General features: G+C 47.3%; 1 protein-coding gene across 3 annotated transcripts; it reads right to left on the bottom strand.

Annotated features, from left to right (window-relative positions):
- Positions 1-838: 838 nt before the first annotated feature.
- Positions 839-15,007, bottom strand: ZBTB5 (zinc finger and BTB domain containing 5). 3 transcript variants are annotated; one of them, XR_009251590.1, is made up of 3 exons: positions 14,811-15,007; positions 3,096-5,261; positions 839-1,518 (listed from the first exon to the last, which is right to left on the bottom strand). XR_009251590.1 is itself a non-coding variant. In XM_058694885.1 (2 exons), exon 2 carries the CDS (start codon positions 5,255-5,257, stop codon positions 3,224-3,226), a length of 2,034 nt encoding a protein of 677 aa, XP_058550868.1. In that variant the 5' UTR covers positions 5,258-5,261; positions 14,811-15,007; the 3' UTR covers positions 839-3,223. The 3 variants fall into 3 exon arrangements, 2 of the variants coding, with proteins under 2 accessions (XP_058550868.1, XP_058550869.1); XM_058694885.1 differs by having other exon boundaries at positions 839-5,261; XM_058694886.1 differs by lacking the exon at positions 14,811-15,007 and adding an exon at positions 13,447-13,510 and having other exon boundaries at positions 839-5,261.
- Positions 15,008-15,859: the final 852 nt, after the last annotated feature.

The following is a 15,859-nucleotide window of genomic DNA, read 5'->3' as shown; positions in this document are numbered from 1 at the left end:
CCTTTCTAAAATCAGGACATCTAGTGACCTGTGGGTTCCGCCCCGCCCCCAGCCCTCACCACCCCCCCCCCCCCACATGTGAGTTACTAGAACCTCTCCACAACACCTCCTGCTCAGCTCCTTCGCTTGTCCCTCACTGAGGGTGGGACAGCCAGAGCCCAGCGGTGATCATGGCACTTCAGGCCGATACCTAGACCATCAAAGCCAATATACGTGGCAAGGAGAACTGGGTGAGGTCACAGCACTCTAAATTTAGGGTCAAGAATAATTGGAGGTAGGTGCATTTAATTTTTATTTTAAAATGAGTGTCAGCACCTTCACACTTTGCTCCCTTTGTCCATCTCCCCCCCCCCCCGCCATCCCCACCCCCAGGTGGATGCCCTTTTTCTGATCACCACCTTGCTTATTCCTCCTGAGGCCAGGCCCGCTGCATGGCCACAGCCCCGCTCCTGCTGAAGGAATCAGGTTCCGGCTCTTCCCGGCCAAGCCAAACTGGCACACGGAGCTTTCACCCTGGGAGGCAGGTAAGGGAGCGGCAGAAAGCACAGGATTAAGCAGGCTGGCTAAGAGGAGGACAGGGTGTGCGGAGAACAAAGCCTCACGCATGTCCTCGCCTCCAAGACGGACAGAGTGCAGGGAGCGCAGAGGGACTGAACTGAGGGGAGTGACCGATAATTGTGAGTGACCGCGTGAGGAGTGTTTGGTAGGAGGTTTGGGTTTTTTATTTAAAAAGTACCGGTCAAGGCAGCGTTAGCAGAGAAAGCCATACTACTTCCCTGTCTTGTGTCAATCTTAATAACCTAAGTGAAGAAAAAGAACACGTTTAGTTAGAGGCATGTATGTGACAAATTTTTTATTTCAAAATCTCAAATTTTGACCAGCATAGCACCACTGACAGGGGTGCCCTGAAAGAACTTTATGATCTGATCGCCAGAAATGATTACGCCAGGCTCTAATTAAGGCTAACCAATCAAAATCCAGGTACCCAATACCAGTTATAATTCAGGTAGAAACTTCGGATCATAGGAACCCTGAGACTGGTTTTGCAGGGAACCTCTGAATTATTTTCTAAGTTCTACAGCATGTATGAGGACACTGGCCCAAAAGCTTGCTTCTCACACATAGAAACCGACTAAGAGGTAGATGAGAGATTCCAGATTCCATCTAGCAGTGGAGAGACAGGGCTCCAGCCGCTGTGTCAGAGACAGGCCCTAAAGCAAAGTCCACTTAAGCCTGAGCTGAGGTGAGGGCGCAGCCTCCTGGCACCTCCTCCTCAAGCTGGAAGGGAAAGGAGGCTGGCACTGCTCTCCCCATTGCTACCGGTTGCTCTCCCTGGGCCTAGGCAGGGCCTCTCTTGTGCTCCACCTTGACCTACCTGCCTCCCAAGGTTAATGTCCTCACAAGACACCGGTCCCCACGTCAAGTAGAGGGGTAGATGTAGAGCCTCCTCACATCAAGACCGCTGACAAAAGCCACACACACGTGATCCCCTATCCTCCGACGGTCTCTTTCCCACATCTGGAAAGGAGAGGAATCACAGAAGTTTCTCTTTTGGCTTTTCTCCCTGGGGCTCAGTTCACAGGTCGATGCTGAGCCCGACTCTGAACGTTAGGATTTTATCCACAGACAGGTGTGTAACTGCCCACGCTAGATTCAGAGGAGAAAACCCATGCCGATTGTTTCAGGCTACACGTACTTAGCTTGCTAAACAAAGGAAGGATTTCTCTCAATTATGCACAATGGTTTGGTGTCTCTAAAAGAGCTGTGTAAAAACTGAACTCCTGTTCGTGCATGAATTACACTGACTTCATGAGCTCTACAGAGGCACGTCCCCCTCGAGGCACAGAAGCCAGGGCTTGACCTAACACAGGTGCCAGCAGCAGCCCTGACAGCGCAGGAGGGGCTGGGAAAGCGAGGCCCTGGGGCCCAGAGAGGCCCCGGGCAGTGGCCCAGATGTCTCCTCAGTGTCTGGTGCTGCTTGGTGACTGCCATGCTCTGGGCTGCCCAGCTCTCTTACAGAGTCTGGAAAAGAGTTATCTGGGAACACTGCTACGTTTGGATTTTAAACATTCAGTATTGGGTGGGGGAAACAACAGTAAAAGCTCAGGTCTACACTTTAAAACTACAGTATATAAAAGTAATAAAACCCACGGTGGAGGGGGTTAACATCATTTTTGGTTAGTCTGCAACAAAAACAGTAACGTAGGCCTGGGAAAGATGCCACACGGGGCAAGAGAGTGTGAAGAAGCGAAGCAGAGAATGGGCTTGTCGCTGGGTGAGATGTGTCAGGCTGGCCCGGCCCCCGAAGCCTGGATGGAGTGCAGGGTAAATGCGCCATGAAAGATCCCACAAAACAGGACTCCACACCATTAAAACAAAGACAAACACCAGCTCTTTTCTGACTTCCAAACATGGAGCTGTAACATATGTGACACAAGTTGGTTAAGACCCCACTAAAACAGCACATACAGAAACAATACCTCACTTGTCACTCCCTACAAGTACATACTCCATTTACAGCTCTGCTTTGAAAAGCAGGAAAAATTGTTCAAACATCTATCCAGCAGTGATGTTTTCAAAAGTATGTACACCTAACGGTCCGGAGAACGCTCGCTCTGGACCCAGTGTCAGCACCATCAAAGTGCAGTGTCTGTGACTGCAAATGAGACGGAAATTTAAAATACAGTACTTTCTGAGGCCTAGGACTAGCTCATGATACACTTTAAAGCATTCGTGGCAGACAGGCGTGTCCTCAAGGGCCTTCCTTTCAGACAGGCACGAGATCGCCACTGGTTACACGTAAGTGCATTTTGCATCACCATACAGATATATAATATTCCCCTCAGAGGATATAGGAAATTTAATTAAATGCTTCACAGAGTTTTACAAAAATTGCTAAAAAAATTTTTTTGCACTTCAATTCTTAATTTTTAAATGTGCCACTTTTCACACCATCAATTACAAACTACTTTCTGACTGAATTACTCAACCCTAAGGAAGAACTTGGTTTCAGGGACCACGTCCCTCTCCAAAAGTGTGCATTTCGCTCGGAAATGCAGCAGCACGCGTGCTACACGTACTCGCTCTCCACGTACCAGCCACAGGAATCTGCGGAGCCACTGGGCGGCCTGAAGCCTCCGCCCCGATGGCGTGAACCACCAACCAGAGGAGATGATGGCCTCGGTCCCGCGGCTGGCATCGGCATGATCTCAGGAGGTCGGGGTTAGAGCAAAGTGCTGGGCAGGTTGCTGCTCTGCCAGCGCAGGCAGGTGGTCTTTGAATGTTTATACAGGTGGCTGGACTGACTGAACCTCTTGCCACACTTGAGGCAGGCGTAGGGTTTTTCACCTGTGTGAACACGGATGTGCTTCTTGCAATCTGTCAAGGTCAGAAAAGTCTTGCAGCAGATTTTGCAGGCGTACTTGCGAGCCCCCTCTACGACCAAGACGTTGTGCTCTGACAAGGCCTTCTTGCACTTTGACAGAACGTCAGCAGATGCCCTGGTCAGCTGTGGAGGGCCAGGCTGCGAAGGATGGCCGTTCTCAAATGAGGACGTGGCCGCATTCATCATTAGCTGGGAACCGGCAGAGTTTTCTGGGATCTGGGAGCTCCTGACAGAAGTTACAACCGGCATTTTGGGAGCTATGCGTCGGTAGTACGGAAAGTTACTGGCTCCTCCTCTTGGGGAGCCCATCATGACCCTGGAGAAGGAGGAGTGGAGGCCCAAACCGGACCTGGAAAAATCCATCCCAAACTGTTCTCCTCCTTGGTAGCCTGAAGTCTGCACACATGGCAGGCCCATCACTTCCTGCATAGGCCTGACAAAGTGGGAGTCCGCAGGCTCACTGAATGGGTTCTCCACGTGAGAGCCAGGGGCCGAGGAGGGCCCGCCAGCAGGCCCAGCCTCTGGACTCAACAAATAAGGGGCCTCGCCCTCCAACCTGCAGTCACTGGTGGTGTTTGGGATGTTATCATCATTGTTCTGATTTGCACTAAAGTTACTTCCTCTGCTCTTGTTAAGAAAATTCGAGATGCTAAAAGTCGATTTATGTTCTAGGTTATTTGTGACTTCCAAAATATGGATGTCACCTACCCTGTCAGTGCTAGACTGGGGATCCGAGAAACTCCGATCGCTACTTTCAGGGCTGAGGTCTATCTTCTCGGCACTGACCACAACCCCTTCCACTTCCACAGATTCGCTGCCTTCTGCTTGTGAGGTCACGTCACTCACTTCATCCTGAGGCTCAGGAGAGCTCAGGGGCTCAGATTTAACCACCACTCTCATGTGTTCCTTGTCACCAAGGCCAACCTCAGGATTTTCACACTGAAAACCACTTTTCTCGGTCGCGGCTTCCTGCTCAAAACTGGTCTCCACCTGAGTTGCACGAGAGGCCATGGACAACTGGGCCATGTTGCTGGCACTGTTGTCAGACTGGCTGGGCACCTGGGCATCTTCTTGAGCACCGAAAGACTGGTCAAACATGATGGCACTATCTTCCTGGTTGTCGGTCATTCCGTCAGCCTTAGGGTTATCCACCATTTTCAGGGAGTCTGGTGAGAAGAACTCCTCCCGAGAATGGACCCCTGACGGCCCGTTCTCTGGCGTAACGTCAGCGATGGCGGCCTCCTCCATGGTGGGTCGGAGGCGCTGTCTGGCCCGCTCCTCTGCAGACTGCTTGCGTTTATGAAGGCGTCTTATGGGGAAGGGTGTCCGCTGGTCCAGGTTGCTGCGCATCGACGAGCTCAGGGGGGCTGGCTGCTCCTCGCCACTCTGGCTGGAATTGAGGGCCGAGCTCACGATGCTCAGCCCCAGCTGCTGCAGCATAAAGGAGCGCTGCATGCGGGCACTCTGCTCCTGGACGCGCTCACTGGGGGGAGACATGGGCAGCGTCCTTGTCGTTAAGTAATGTTTACATGCCTTAACGACAGAGTTCAAATGCAGGTGAGAGGCTGCCAATAAGACATCCATAACGTTGCTCTCCCCCAGCATGAGGGTGGAGGTGTACATCATGTCAATCAGTGCAGCAAAGGCCTCCGCTGTCACTACCTCGCTATCCAGCTGGATCATGTTCATGGTCTGATCTCCCTCTGCCACAGAGAACAGGGCTCGGAAATGCGTGCTGCATGCTGCCAGTACAGAGCGGTGGGCTTTAAAATGTCTATTCCCCACTACAATGACACAGTCACAGAGCTGACCGTGAAGTCTCTGGTAGTTCAGTTGCTGGAAGATCTGTTCAAAGTGTCCAGGAAAATCCATGATCCTACAGAAAAAAAAACAAAGAAAGAGTTAAGACTTAGAAAAGCTGAAATCAAAGTCAGAGCACAGAGGGTGTGATGAAAAGAGATGTGCATGGCCCAGCTTGGGCCTTTTAAAGCTTTTGATATTTCTGATCATGGGCACACAGACTAAAAACCTGTCCAATGAGGAGCAAATGCCCATTCAGCTAATGGTCCTGGACACATGTACACGTGGGACCAGCTACTGGCTATTTATAGGCTCCCCTTCACTCTTCATAGGACTGACCCTTGTAACACTTAGGACCCAGTGTGTAAGTGACGGAATATCTATCCCGCAGAAGTTAATTCGAATTCTGCATTCCCTAAGGACAAAGAATAAGCTCCCAAGAAATTCCAGTCTTTCAGCAATCTTAAGGAAGTCAAGGGGCAAATCGGTATGAGTGGGTAAGATTTCCAGCTATAGACGGTGATAGATCGCACACATGCATTTACCCCCACTCACTGCTGAAACCCCATTAAACGGACACTAAAGTTTTTGGATTTGCTGTTTAAATTTTTTTTTTTTTAATTTTTGTTTATTCTTGAGAGAGACGGAGACAGAGAACAGGGGAGAGGCAGAGAGAGGGGGGAACACAGAATCTGAAGCAGGCCCCAGGCTCTGAGCTGTCAGCACAGAGCCCGACGCAGGGCTCAGATGCTTAACCAACTGAGCCACCCAGGCACCCCTGGATTTGCTGTTTAAAAGGTATAAACCCACAAGGACAAGAAGAATGGGAAAGAAGTATCAGTGGCATTTTGGAAGCTGGTAAGCAGAAAAATGAATGAGCGCTGACTCAACAAGCCCAGAGAGCTAAATCCTAAACCAGCAATGGACAAAACAACCTGACTTCTATATAAGCCCCCTACCTCCCCAAAGGCTCAGGAACTGGCTTCACGAGTGCCAGGGGAAGCAGACTGAAGGGGATGCCAAGACAGGAGGACTGGCTGGAAGTCTAGTCGATAAAAAAAATCATACACTGGAAGTTCTAGGGAGAGCTTTTAGATGCTGAGCTTAGGGACCCACCCACCTCCTACCCTTGACTGTGCCAGGGAAGCAAAGAGGAAGGGTCTTTCTGTTTTTTACTTCTATAGCGACAGGCTGGTTGCTGATTTTTCCACCAAACATGACTATACATAAAGTGGGTTTAGATCATTTAAAAATAGGAAATGAGAGTGGAAAGAAAGCCAGAGCGCTCCTTAGTGATAATACAGGTACACTGGGCAACAAAGTGAGCCTGTCAACATAAGGGCACCCCAAGCCTATTTTATACTTCATGTTTTTTATAAAAACTAGTCACTTTAAGTAAGGCAATGTATACAACAGATTGTATTTTCCAAGATGGCTGGCCACATGAAGCTCTCCCGTCTTGCATGCTTTCTTACAATGTGACACTGACCCTCCTCTCATCAAGAGGTGGGGTCTGTGTTCACTCCCCCTGAAGCCAGGCAAGTCTATGACTATGGCAGAAATTGCACTGTGTGACTTGTGAGCTGGGTCACAAAAGGCAACATAGCTTTCCCCTGTTCTTTCTGGCTTGCTCTTGGAACCCAGCCGCCATGCTGCGAAGAAGCCTAGCTAAAGTCTAGCAGGTTGGCACCTGCTCCCACAGTGAGGATGCCTTCAAAGTGACTTCAGCCCCAGAGCTGAGCCCAGCCAATCTCTAGAACTGTCAGAGATAATAAAATGATTTTTGTTGTTTCAAGCCAGTGAGTTTGCAGAGTGAATTGTTACATGGCAACAAATAACTGGAACAATGTGAAACTTGTTAACATCTCACAAATCAACATTCAAATCCTAGCTCAAGAAACACTTTTTTTTTTTTTTTTTTTTTTTGTCTGCCTACTTTGGGGGAAATCACTTTTTCATACATTCTTAGTGCATATGGTGCAGATCAGACTGCCCTAAACCTCTGAGTTCCAAGACTGGACAGATAATCCAGGGAGATCTGGCCACTCCCCATGACTTACAGGTATGTGACTCAAGCCATGCCAATTAGAGTCGCCCTGGCATTCTCTGAACTCAGCTTGCAAGTCATAAGGTAGATGTAAGTCTAGCACTGGTGGTGGCCACTTTTGCCTGTCTGAGAAGGAAGCCAACACCAAAAACAATGTCCTGATCACATTAAGACCCTGGGAACCAGCCGTGACTATAGGGGGCATCACCCTAGGGCTTCCTACTTCGTAAGCCAATGAATTCCCCCTCTATCTTAACCTAGTTTACGTTGGATCTGTCACATAGTTAAACATGAGGTTTAAATCATAATTTCGAAAAACCTAAATAACATGGCTATCTGAAAACATTTTTGGATCTAGAAGGGGTATTTTAAAAATTCAGTCTGGGAGACATAAAAGTTGTTACTCTCAGCTCTGATAGAAGAGAATCATGAATCAAGATCATGGTTATTCAAAGCTCTCAAGCAGCTCTAGCAAACTCAAGAGGCCCAGTGTAAAAGTGATAAAAAGAGCTCATGCTGAGAAGGTAGTGTTTTAGCAAAAGCTGACTGTCTGAAGCCTTGAAACCAAGGAAAACAGCTTCAGGCCTCTAAAAGATTTTAAAATGTGACAATATGAGTCTATATAGTTGGAGGAGATACAGCAAGTGATCTACCAATTTGTAACTGACGGACAGCAAGTGTACAGCACGGTATTTGTTATCTGCAGGAACAGATTTTTAGTAATTTCCAAACTAAATATCATTAAGAAAATACACTTACACCACTGCTTGTTACATTAACATGAATAGTCAAGAGCTGACTGTTTTCTCAATAGATTTACTTTCCTAATAATGCTTTACTTAGACTAATAAAAAAGTTCATTTGTGTTCTAGGAGAACAAACCCATTAATAGCACATTTTAAACTATTTGACTTCTGTATTGACCTACCTGCATGCTTTTCGATAATATACTTAGTTCATAAAGCAAAGTACACCCACATTCAGATATCATCTGCCACCCTATCAAGGGACCTGCTGCCTGTGCGCCAGGCAGGACCTGCACACAAGTTGCCACCTGCAGGAAGTGTCTTGACATTCTAAGGAATTCTTAACTGTTCAATATCCCTAATCTGGAAAAATAACCAAACAGAACTTGTCCTCCAATTTTAAAGACGATACAGACAAAAATAAATGTAAGAGAATAAAACTAGGCAAGGTCCCAGACAAGCGGTCTAGGATTTTTGACAGGGCTCCAAGTCCTGGCGTCCTAGAACATTCGACCCGCTTCCACTTGATTTGACTAAGTGGAAGTAGGGAAAGGCTAGGGACCAGGTGGGCACACAGGTGCCCAGGGTTAACCCCAGAACCCAATCTGTCATCAGGACTGATTTCATAATCTGTTTCTGCTCTTTCGGGGCTGGTTTGGGAACTGGACAGGTCAGGTCTATTAAAAAGCGCATCTATCAATGACCAAAAGTGAGCATGACTGGGGAACTCAAGCTAAAGCCAGAGCCCTCACCATCTTACCCTACCCCCCAGCTCTCCCTGCTCTGCCACCTTGTTTTCCAGTTCACAGTTCCTGGGGATTAGCTGACCTAGAACTTCATGATTCCGTTTGAGTAAGAAAAGGTATTCATGCCCTACTTACATGCCTAGCACAAACTCAAAATGCTCTTTCTACTAAGACAGCTTTTTAAGGGCAGGGACTGCATTTTCTCCCTCCCAAAGTGCCTGATGTACAGCACCATAAATTATCTTTTGAATGAGCTCTGACTGTATATAGATAAAATATAACACTGTATTACCCAACAGCCATTTTCCTGAGAGTCCAGTCTCTAAAATCAGCCAAAAACCAGAAAGTCTCAGAATATCCAAAATAAAGATCAAAGCCTGCGTATGAAAGATTTCCTCATAGGAAAGTCCCTCAAGAGCTCACATACATAGTCTTTTGTTTTAAATAAGCAAAATTCAAGTTTTTCTAGTTTCCTGATGATTGAAGACGAGCAACAGCAATTCTAGAATGAGGGCAAGCGGTGGCTGCACATTGACAGCTGCAAAAAAAGACAGCTGACCCACTAAGGGACAAAAGAGGTCCGGCAACTTGGAGACATGTCCTCGAGGGGCTATACAATCTGAGACCACAATAGCCCGTGAAGGCACTTGTGTATTTGGTATACAGATTCATTCATCCAGTGTTTTGAAGTGCTTGCTTCGTTCCAGGTTAAGTGCTGTGGAGATCTGTATGGCATAGTCCTAACTGTCAAAGGTGCTTGGTGGAAACAAGACATATACAAATAACCATACAACAAAGTGGAAAGCATTAAGTGCCACCAGAGAGATAACTGTGCTTGGTAATTCAGAGAAGGCAAAGGTTATTTCCAGCTTCTTGGTGGCCCTGACAACAGAGCTAGGCACAGGTCTGCATTTGGATAAAATGAGATGCAAAATGCATTCCAGATGGAGGTAAAAGTGGAAGAGGTTTGAGGTGGGGGGAAGCAGTGTATCTATTCCGGCTGGAGAGTAAGTAGGTAAGGCTAGTATGGCAAGTATTAGATCGTGAATGCTCAAAACTGATGTTAATGATCACCACACACGGTCCGAAAAGTTAAAAAAGAGGCATACAATTTTGAACCAAAGACTATCATCACTTTTCAGGTGACTTTTGTAAAAAATTGTTTGTTTGTTTTGAGAAAGAGAGAAAGAGCATGCTGGCGTGCAAGAGTGCAGGGAGGGGCAAAGGGAGAGAAGTTTTTTTCTTTTCTTTCTTCTTCTTCTTTTTTTTTTTTTTTTTTTTTTTTTTTTTTTTTTTTTTTGAGAGAGAGAATCTTAAGCAGGCTCCATGCCCAGAGAGGAGCCCAGACATGGACGGGCTCCATCTCATGACCCTGAGATCATGACCTGAGCTGAAATCAAAAGTCAGATGCTCAACTGAGCCAGCCAGGCACCCAAAAATATTTTAATTGTTTTTTAAAGCTTGAGCACAGTACCAGTCAGAGTTCTTGGTTGTAGCAACAGAAACTGTTTCTAGCTAACCTAAGCATAAAAGTAAGCTGCTGAAAGAGTTGATGGGAAGGCTGGACACCTGAGCTGGAACTGGGCAGCAGGAACAATCTGGCCAGAATGCTGTGTGTGCGCTGAACGCAGCCACTACTACAAAATGCAGGCTCTACAGGGGACTGGATCTCCCCTTGCCTTCATTATTGTTAGTTTCAATTCTTGAACACATGTCTTTTTAAATATTATGTGAGATGAAATGAAAAGTACACTTGAAGTCATTGTGCTGCATACTGCCACGCAATGTTGTCTGAAGGAAAAATACTCGTGCAACTTTCGAATTGTAAGCTGAACTAATTGCTTTTTTCATGGAACACCATTGTAACTTGGGAGAACAATGACTGACAAACTACGGTTCTCAGACTTGAGTATTTGCCACTCATTCTCTTGAAAATGAATGAAATGAGCCTGTCATTTCAAAGAAAACAGTATTTATTGCCTATGATAAAATTTGAGCTTTCAGGTAAAAATTAGAATTTTGGAAAATTTGTATTGGTCACCATGAGTTTGACAGCTTCCCAATGCTCAAACCCAATGAGATCATTGGTGGTACTAATGGAATGTGATTTTTTAAATATTGTATACTAAATGTATCAATATTTGGAAGATCTGCATAACTCAGTGAATCAGTGTTTCCCAAATGACCAATGTTATAAACCGTGATGTTAAAAAATAAGGTATGGATAAAGAAATGCGTTCACAGTGCAAGACACAAACTAATGTATTTCAGTGTAACAGAATACACTGTATCAACAAGTTTGTTGATACAGTTTCAGATGACACATTGCAACTAACCAACCACTTAAGAAAATACCATTTGCTGAGTTTTGTTATAGTATCAGAAAAGACTATCCAAAGTTATCTGAAAAAGCTACTAAAATACTCCTCCCTTTTCCAAATACATATCTGTGATGCTGGATTTTTCTTGGTATACTTTAATCAAGATGATATCACAACAGGGGTGCCTGGGTGGCTCAGTCAGTTAAACATCTGACTTTGTCTCAGGTCATGATCTCATGGTTCGTGAGTTCGAGCCCCGTGTCGGGCTCTGTGCTGACAACTCAGAGCCTGGAGCCTGCTTCAGATTCTGTGTCTCCCTCTCTTTCTGCCCCTCCCCCACTCATGTTCTGTCTGTCTGTCTCTCTCTGTCTCAAAAATAAATAAACAATAAACATTTTTTTAATGTTTTCATTTATTTTTGAGACAGGGAGAGACAGAGCATGAGCAGGGGAGGAGTAGAGAGAGAGGGAGACACAGAATCTGAAGCAGGCTCCAGGCTCTGAGCTGTCAGCACAGAACCCAACACGGGGCTCGAACTCATGGAGTGTGAGATCATGACCTGAGCTGAAGTCGGACGCTCAACTAACTGAGCCACCCAGGCGCCCCAAAATTTTTTTTAAAAAAGAGTGTATCATAACAAATTGAATACAAAAGCAGGAATGAGAATACACCTGTTTCTTTTAAAGTAGACATTAAAGAGATTACAAAAAAAATGTATATCAATACCACCCTGGTGCCCACAACTTGGTTTCAAATACCATTTTCTAGGGGCACCTGGGTAGCTCAGTCAGTTGAGCGTCCAGCTTTGGCCCAGGTCATGATCTCGCAGCTCATGAGTTTGAGCCCCGCGTCAGGCTCTGTGCTGAGAGCTCGGAGCCTGGAGCCTGCTTCAGATTCTGTGTCTCTCTCTCTCTCTCTGCCCTTCCCCTGCTCATGGTCTCTCTCTCTCTCTCTCTCTCTCTCTCTCTCTCTCTCTCTCTCTCACACACACACACACACACACACACACACACACAAATAAACATTTAAAAAAAATTCAAATACCATTTTCTAACAAAAGGAACTAGTGCTCTTTGGAAAAATGGCTGATTCTAGGACTGAGGCAGAAAATACACAAGCCTGCAGTATCTTACAGTGTCAGAAAGTAAGGAAATGCTTCAAAGAAACAAACACGATAATGTATGTGAATGGGACGCAGGACCAACAGGAGAAAGAACTCCCAAAGGCCAAAGGTGGAACAATTTAGCAAAAAGATAAAACAGTACTGGACTATACCCCAAATGTATACAATAAATATCCATAGGTCCATACTGATATACACAAACACATAAATACTGGGGAGAGAAGAGTCAAATCTCCTGTGCAGAAGAATTCCAAGTAGTTTATGTAGATTCTCGGCCCTCAAAGAGATGGAGGGGTGGAGCCCCTTGATGTGAGCTGTGCACGGTGACTTCCTTCCAGGGCACAGGACAGCATGCCTATTTTATTACAATGAAGTCAGTACTCCCACACAATTCCTAATATGTTTGAGCTGCCCAAAAGACAAATCAAAGCCTTTAGCAAATATGTGTATAACTAATCAAATGAAAGGCACCCCCCACAACTGGACCCTGAGATCAAACGTCACTGCTCAGTGATGAAAATGCTGTAAACAACTCTAAGGGCAGCAGTTTGCTCAAACAGCTGGTCTTCTAGCATATGAGAAGTTCGCTTCATACTTAGACAAAAGGTGCAGTGTCATGTCCCATTCCGTCCCACCTGCTACGCTAGCAAAATCTGGCTCTAGTAGACAATGTCCATATTTGAGAAATGGTAAGTACAGCAAAAGAAAAACCTACGCTTCAAACTGACAGAGGAGAACAGTACTGACTCAAATATCTTAAATTTTTCTTTTCCCTTTCTAAGGAAAAGATGAGGCAGATTCAAGATTCTGTGTCAGCCCTACAACAAACTTTGTCATATCTCACTGTACAGAAGATATTTTTAAGTCTTACCCACACTGAAGAACTCTAGTATAATTCATACTCAGTACTTTTAATATTAAAACATTTACATGCATTTTGTATCAAAGTGGTTTTTAAAAATGACTTCAACTTCTCGTGACAGTCTTACAACAAAGTCTCTTTTGAGAGCACTGACCTCTAAATTTAGGAAACACCCTACTCTAAGATGTTTTTCTTCCAAATCTTATCACGTTCAGAATTTTGCTAGAAATACCTCAATTAACCAGAATAGAGCTTGCCAGCATCCCCAGCTAACTATGTCTTAACACAATTTTTAGGAGAAAAAAAGGCAAATCAAAAAAAAAAAAAAGTTGATTTCAGAACTCTTAAAAAGTCCTGGTTCATTTATTCAGCAAAATGCACGGGCCCAGAATAGGTCCCCAACCAGCTAGTCTTACCTGGCAGGTCACCAAGCTGTCAGTGGTGGCCAGGCCAGTCTTCCCAAGTTTGCTAAGATTTCCAACAGTGGGAAGCCTTCCTTTGGTTTAGTGGCTGTTCTTAACATTCTTTCCTCTTTCTCCACCTGGTCTCTTCCCTCCACCTCTGCTCTTTTGGCTTGAGGCCAACCACCCTCTCTGTGGAAATCTTAAGACTTTGGCAAATGACGAGCAAATTCTCCAGAAGACTACTAGGCGTCCAGCACACCTTTTTAATTATCTAAGGCACAACAGCCCATACAAGGATAACAAATCATCAATGATTAAGGCAAAGCATCCTCTACAGATCCCAATGTAAGTAACATCTTCTACTTACTATAACTGAAAAGTATATTAATATATTTTGTAAGAAGTTTTGTTTCAATTCTCGAAGGTGAGGGGTTTCTTCTATTCATTCAAATTACCCAGAACCCGAGCCTTTTACTTAGTAATCAAGGCTTTACTGTTTTTTTCCCTAAAAAATTTCCTCCGAATAAATTTAGGATTTGTCTCCTATAAAGGACTTAGCTTCTTACAGTACCCTCCAGCAGGCCAGAATGCGGGCTGACTTTTTTTTTTCTTTTTTTGTAAGGTAAAAACCTAACTCTCCACCCCTCCTTAATTCACTGCCTGATGTTAGCATTTATGTACGAAGCTGTCCTCCAAACAAGGGGAAGAGGGGCAACAGCAGTTCTTACCACTGCACCGCCCCCCCCACCCCCACCCCCACAGCTCCCAACATGAAGCCTGGAAGTAATGGGTATTCAGTAAATGCCCATAATCAGTTTAGTCCTTCGATAACCAGCGGGGACATTCCAAAAGACTAGCTCCACCCCTCCAGGGTCAACCGCCGGTCCCCGATTCCAGAACGCCTTGGCCTTGCTCTGGTGAAAGGAAACCTCGACGCTCACAGACCCAGGAAGGGGGCATCGAAGCCACCCGACCCCAACCCGTAGGGCGGCAGATCCTCTGCTAACCCGCCAGGCTATAGGTCCTAGGCCTTTCCCACCCCATCCCAGTAACCAACGTCGCCTGCCCGCAGAGTCGTGGGGGCAAGAGCCCCCGCCCCACCCGGCAGACAGACAGCCTGGCGTCGGGACCTGGGGGACGCCTGCGCAGAAGGACCCGCCTCCCACCCGCCTGGCCCCTCCGCTCCGGAGGGTAACAATACCCCTTCAGAAAGACGGGCAGGGTAGGCGGGGGTCACCGGTGCGCGTCTGCGCGCGCCCCGACGCCTAGGCTCGAGCGGACTCGCGCCGACAGCCCAGCCCTCCAGGAGCTCAACGGTCTCCACGTGAGCGCGCCCGCGAGCCGCACTACCGCTGGTGCTGACAGGGTCGCCTCACCTGAGCCGGGCTCCGCCCCCCTGCTCGCTGGAGGAGGCGGTGACCCTTCTCCGATCCGACCTGACAGTGTCGGAGGAGGCGGGAACGTCCAGCCCGGCGTCTCCGCGATGGGATTTCCTCCCCCTTCCGCCCACCCCGCCTCTCGTCCCCCAGCTCCTTCAGTCCTTTCGCCGCCGCACTCTGAGAAGACCACGGCAGCGGTGGACAGTAAACGGAAGTGACGCCCGCGAGGGAGCCTACTCCGCTCCATTCCTCCTCCCTCCGACCGAGCTGCAGCCAATCAGAATGGGAGGGGGCGGGGCCGGAGCAGAAGTGCAGCCAGCCGGCGCGCGGAATCCGAAGGAATTTACTCGGCCCCCCCGGAACACCGACCAATCGACGGCCCCAGGAGCTCGCTGTGTTTACTACCGACTGAATCCGTGAGCGCTGGTGACCAATCACCATTTTCCTTACAACACGTAAAACTGTTATCAAACGCCTTTTAAGGCGGGATTTAGCACTAAGCGGCTCTAGGTTTGGACTGTAGAGAAGAGACTTTGTGCTGCAGCCAATCGAGAGCCGCTGTGGTGGAGGTGAGCGGGTTTTCCGCCTAATTGTGCCAATCACAGTCGCGGCTCTCTGAGGTCTGCGCGAGCTACGGGGCGAGCCCGCCGGGACGGTGTCCCACCATTGGCTGGACCCGAAGAATTTCTCCGCTCTCGCGGCGGCGCGCCCTTCCGTGACCCCCGGCTCTCTCTCCGAAGTGAGTGCTCTTCCCGGAGCTCACACACACCCGCAGCGGGCCGGAGGTTGAGTTCCCATCCTGTAGACTTGGGGAAAAATAAAATAACATTCCAAGAGTCTGTGTGGGTTGAATGAAGCCAAATCCAGGCTAAAAACGCTGTATACCAAAAATACTGTCTGTCCGACAGCAGTTGGGTGCGGTGCGGCCCCACGTCCAGTCCCGGCGGCGGCGTCTCCTAGCGCGGGAGCCCGAGGAGTCCGGCAGAGGTCCCTGGCCCGACTCGCCCTTCGCGCTGCCGTACTCAGCGCTCTAGGTCGCATCAGCC

The sequence above is a fragment of the Neofelis nebulosa genome, chromosome 12 (genome assembly GCF_028018385.1).
Source record: "Neofelis nebulosa isolate mNeoNeb1 chromosome 12, mNeoNeb1.pri, whole genome shotgun sequence".
NCBI lineage: Eukaryota > Metazoa > Chordata > Mammalia > Carnivora > Felidae > Neofelis > Neofelis nebulosa.
This window is presented reverse-complemented; position numbering and strand designations above follow the sequence as displayed.

Coding starts and splice junctions, on each gene's coding strand:
- ZBTB5 (XM_058694885.1), bottom strand. CDS start 5,257: ATGGATTTTCCTGGACACTTTGAACAGATCTTCCAGCAACTGAACTAC.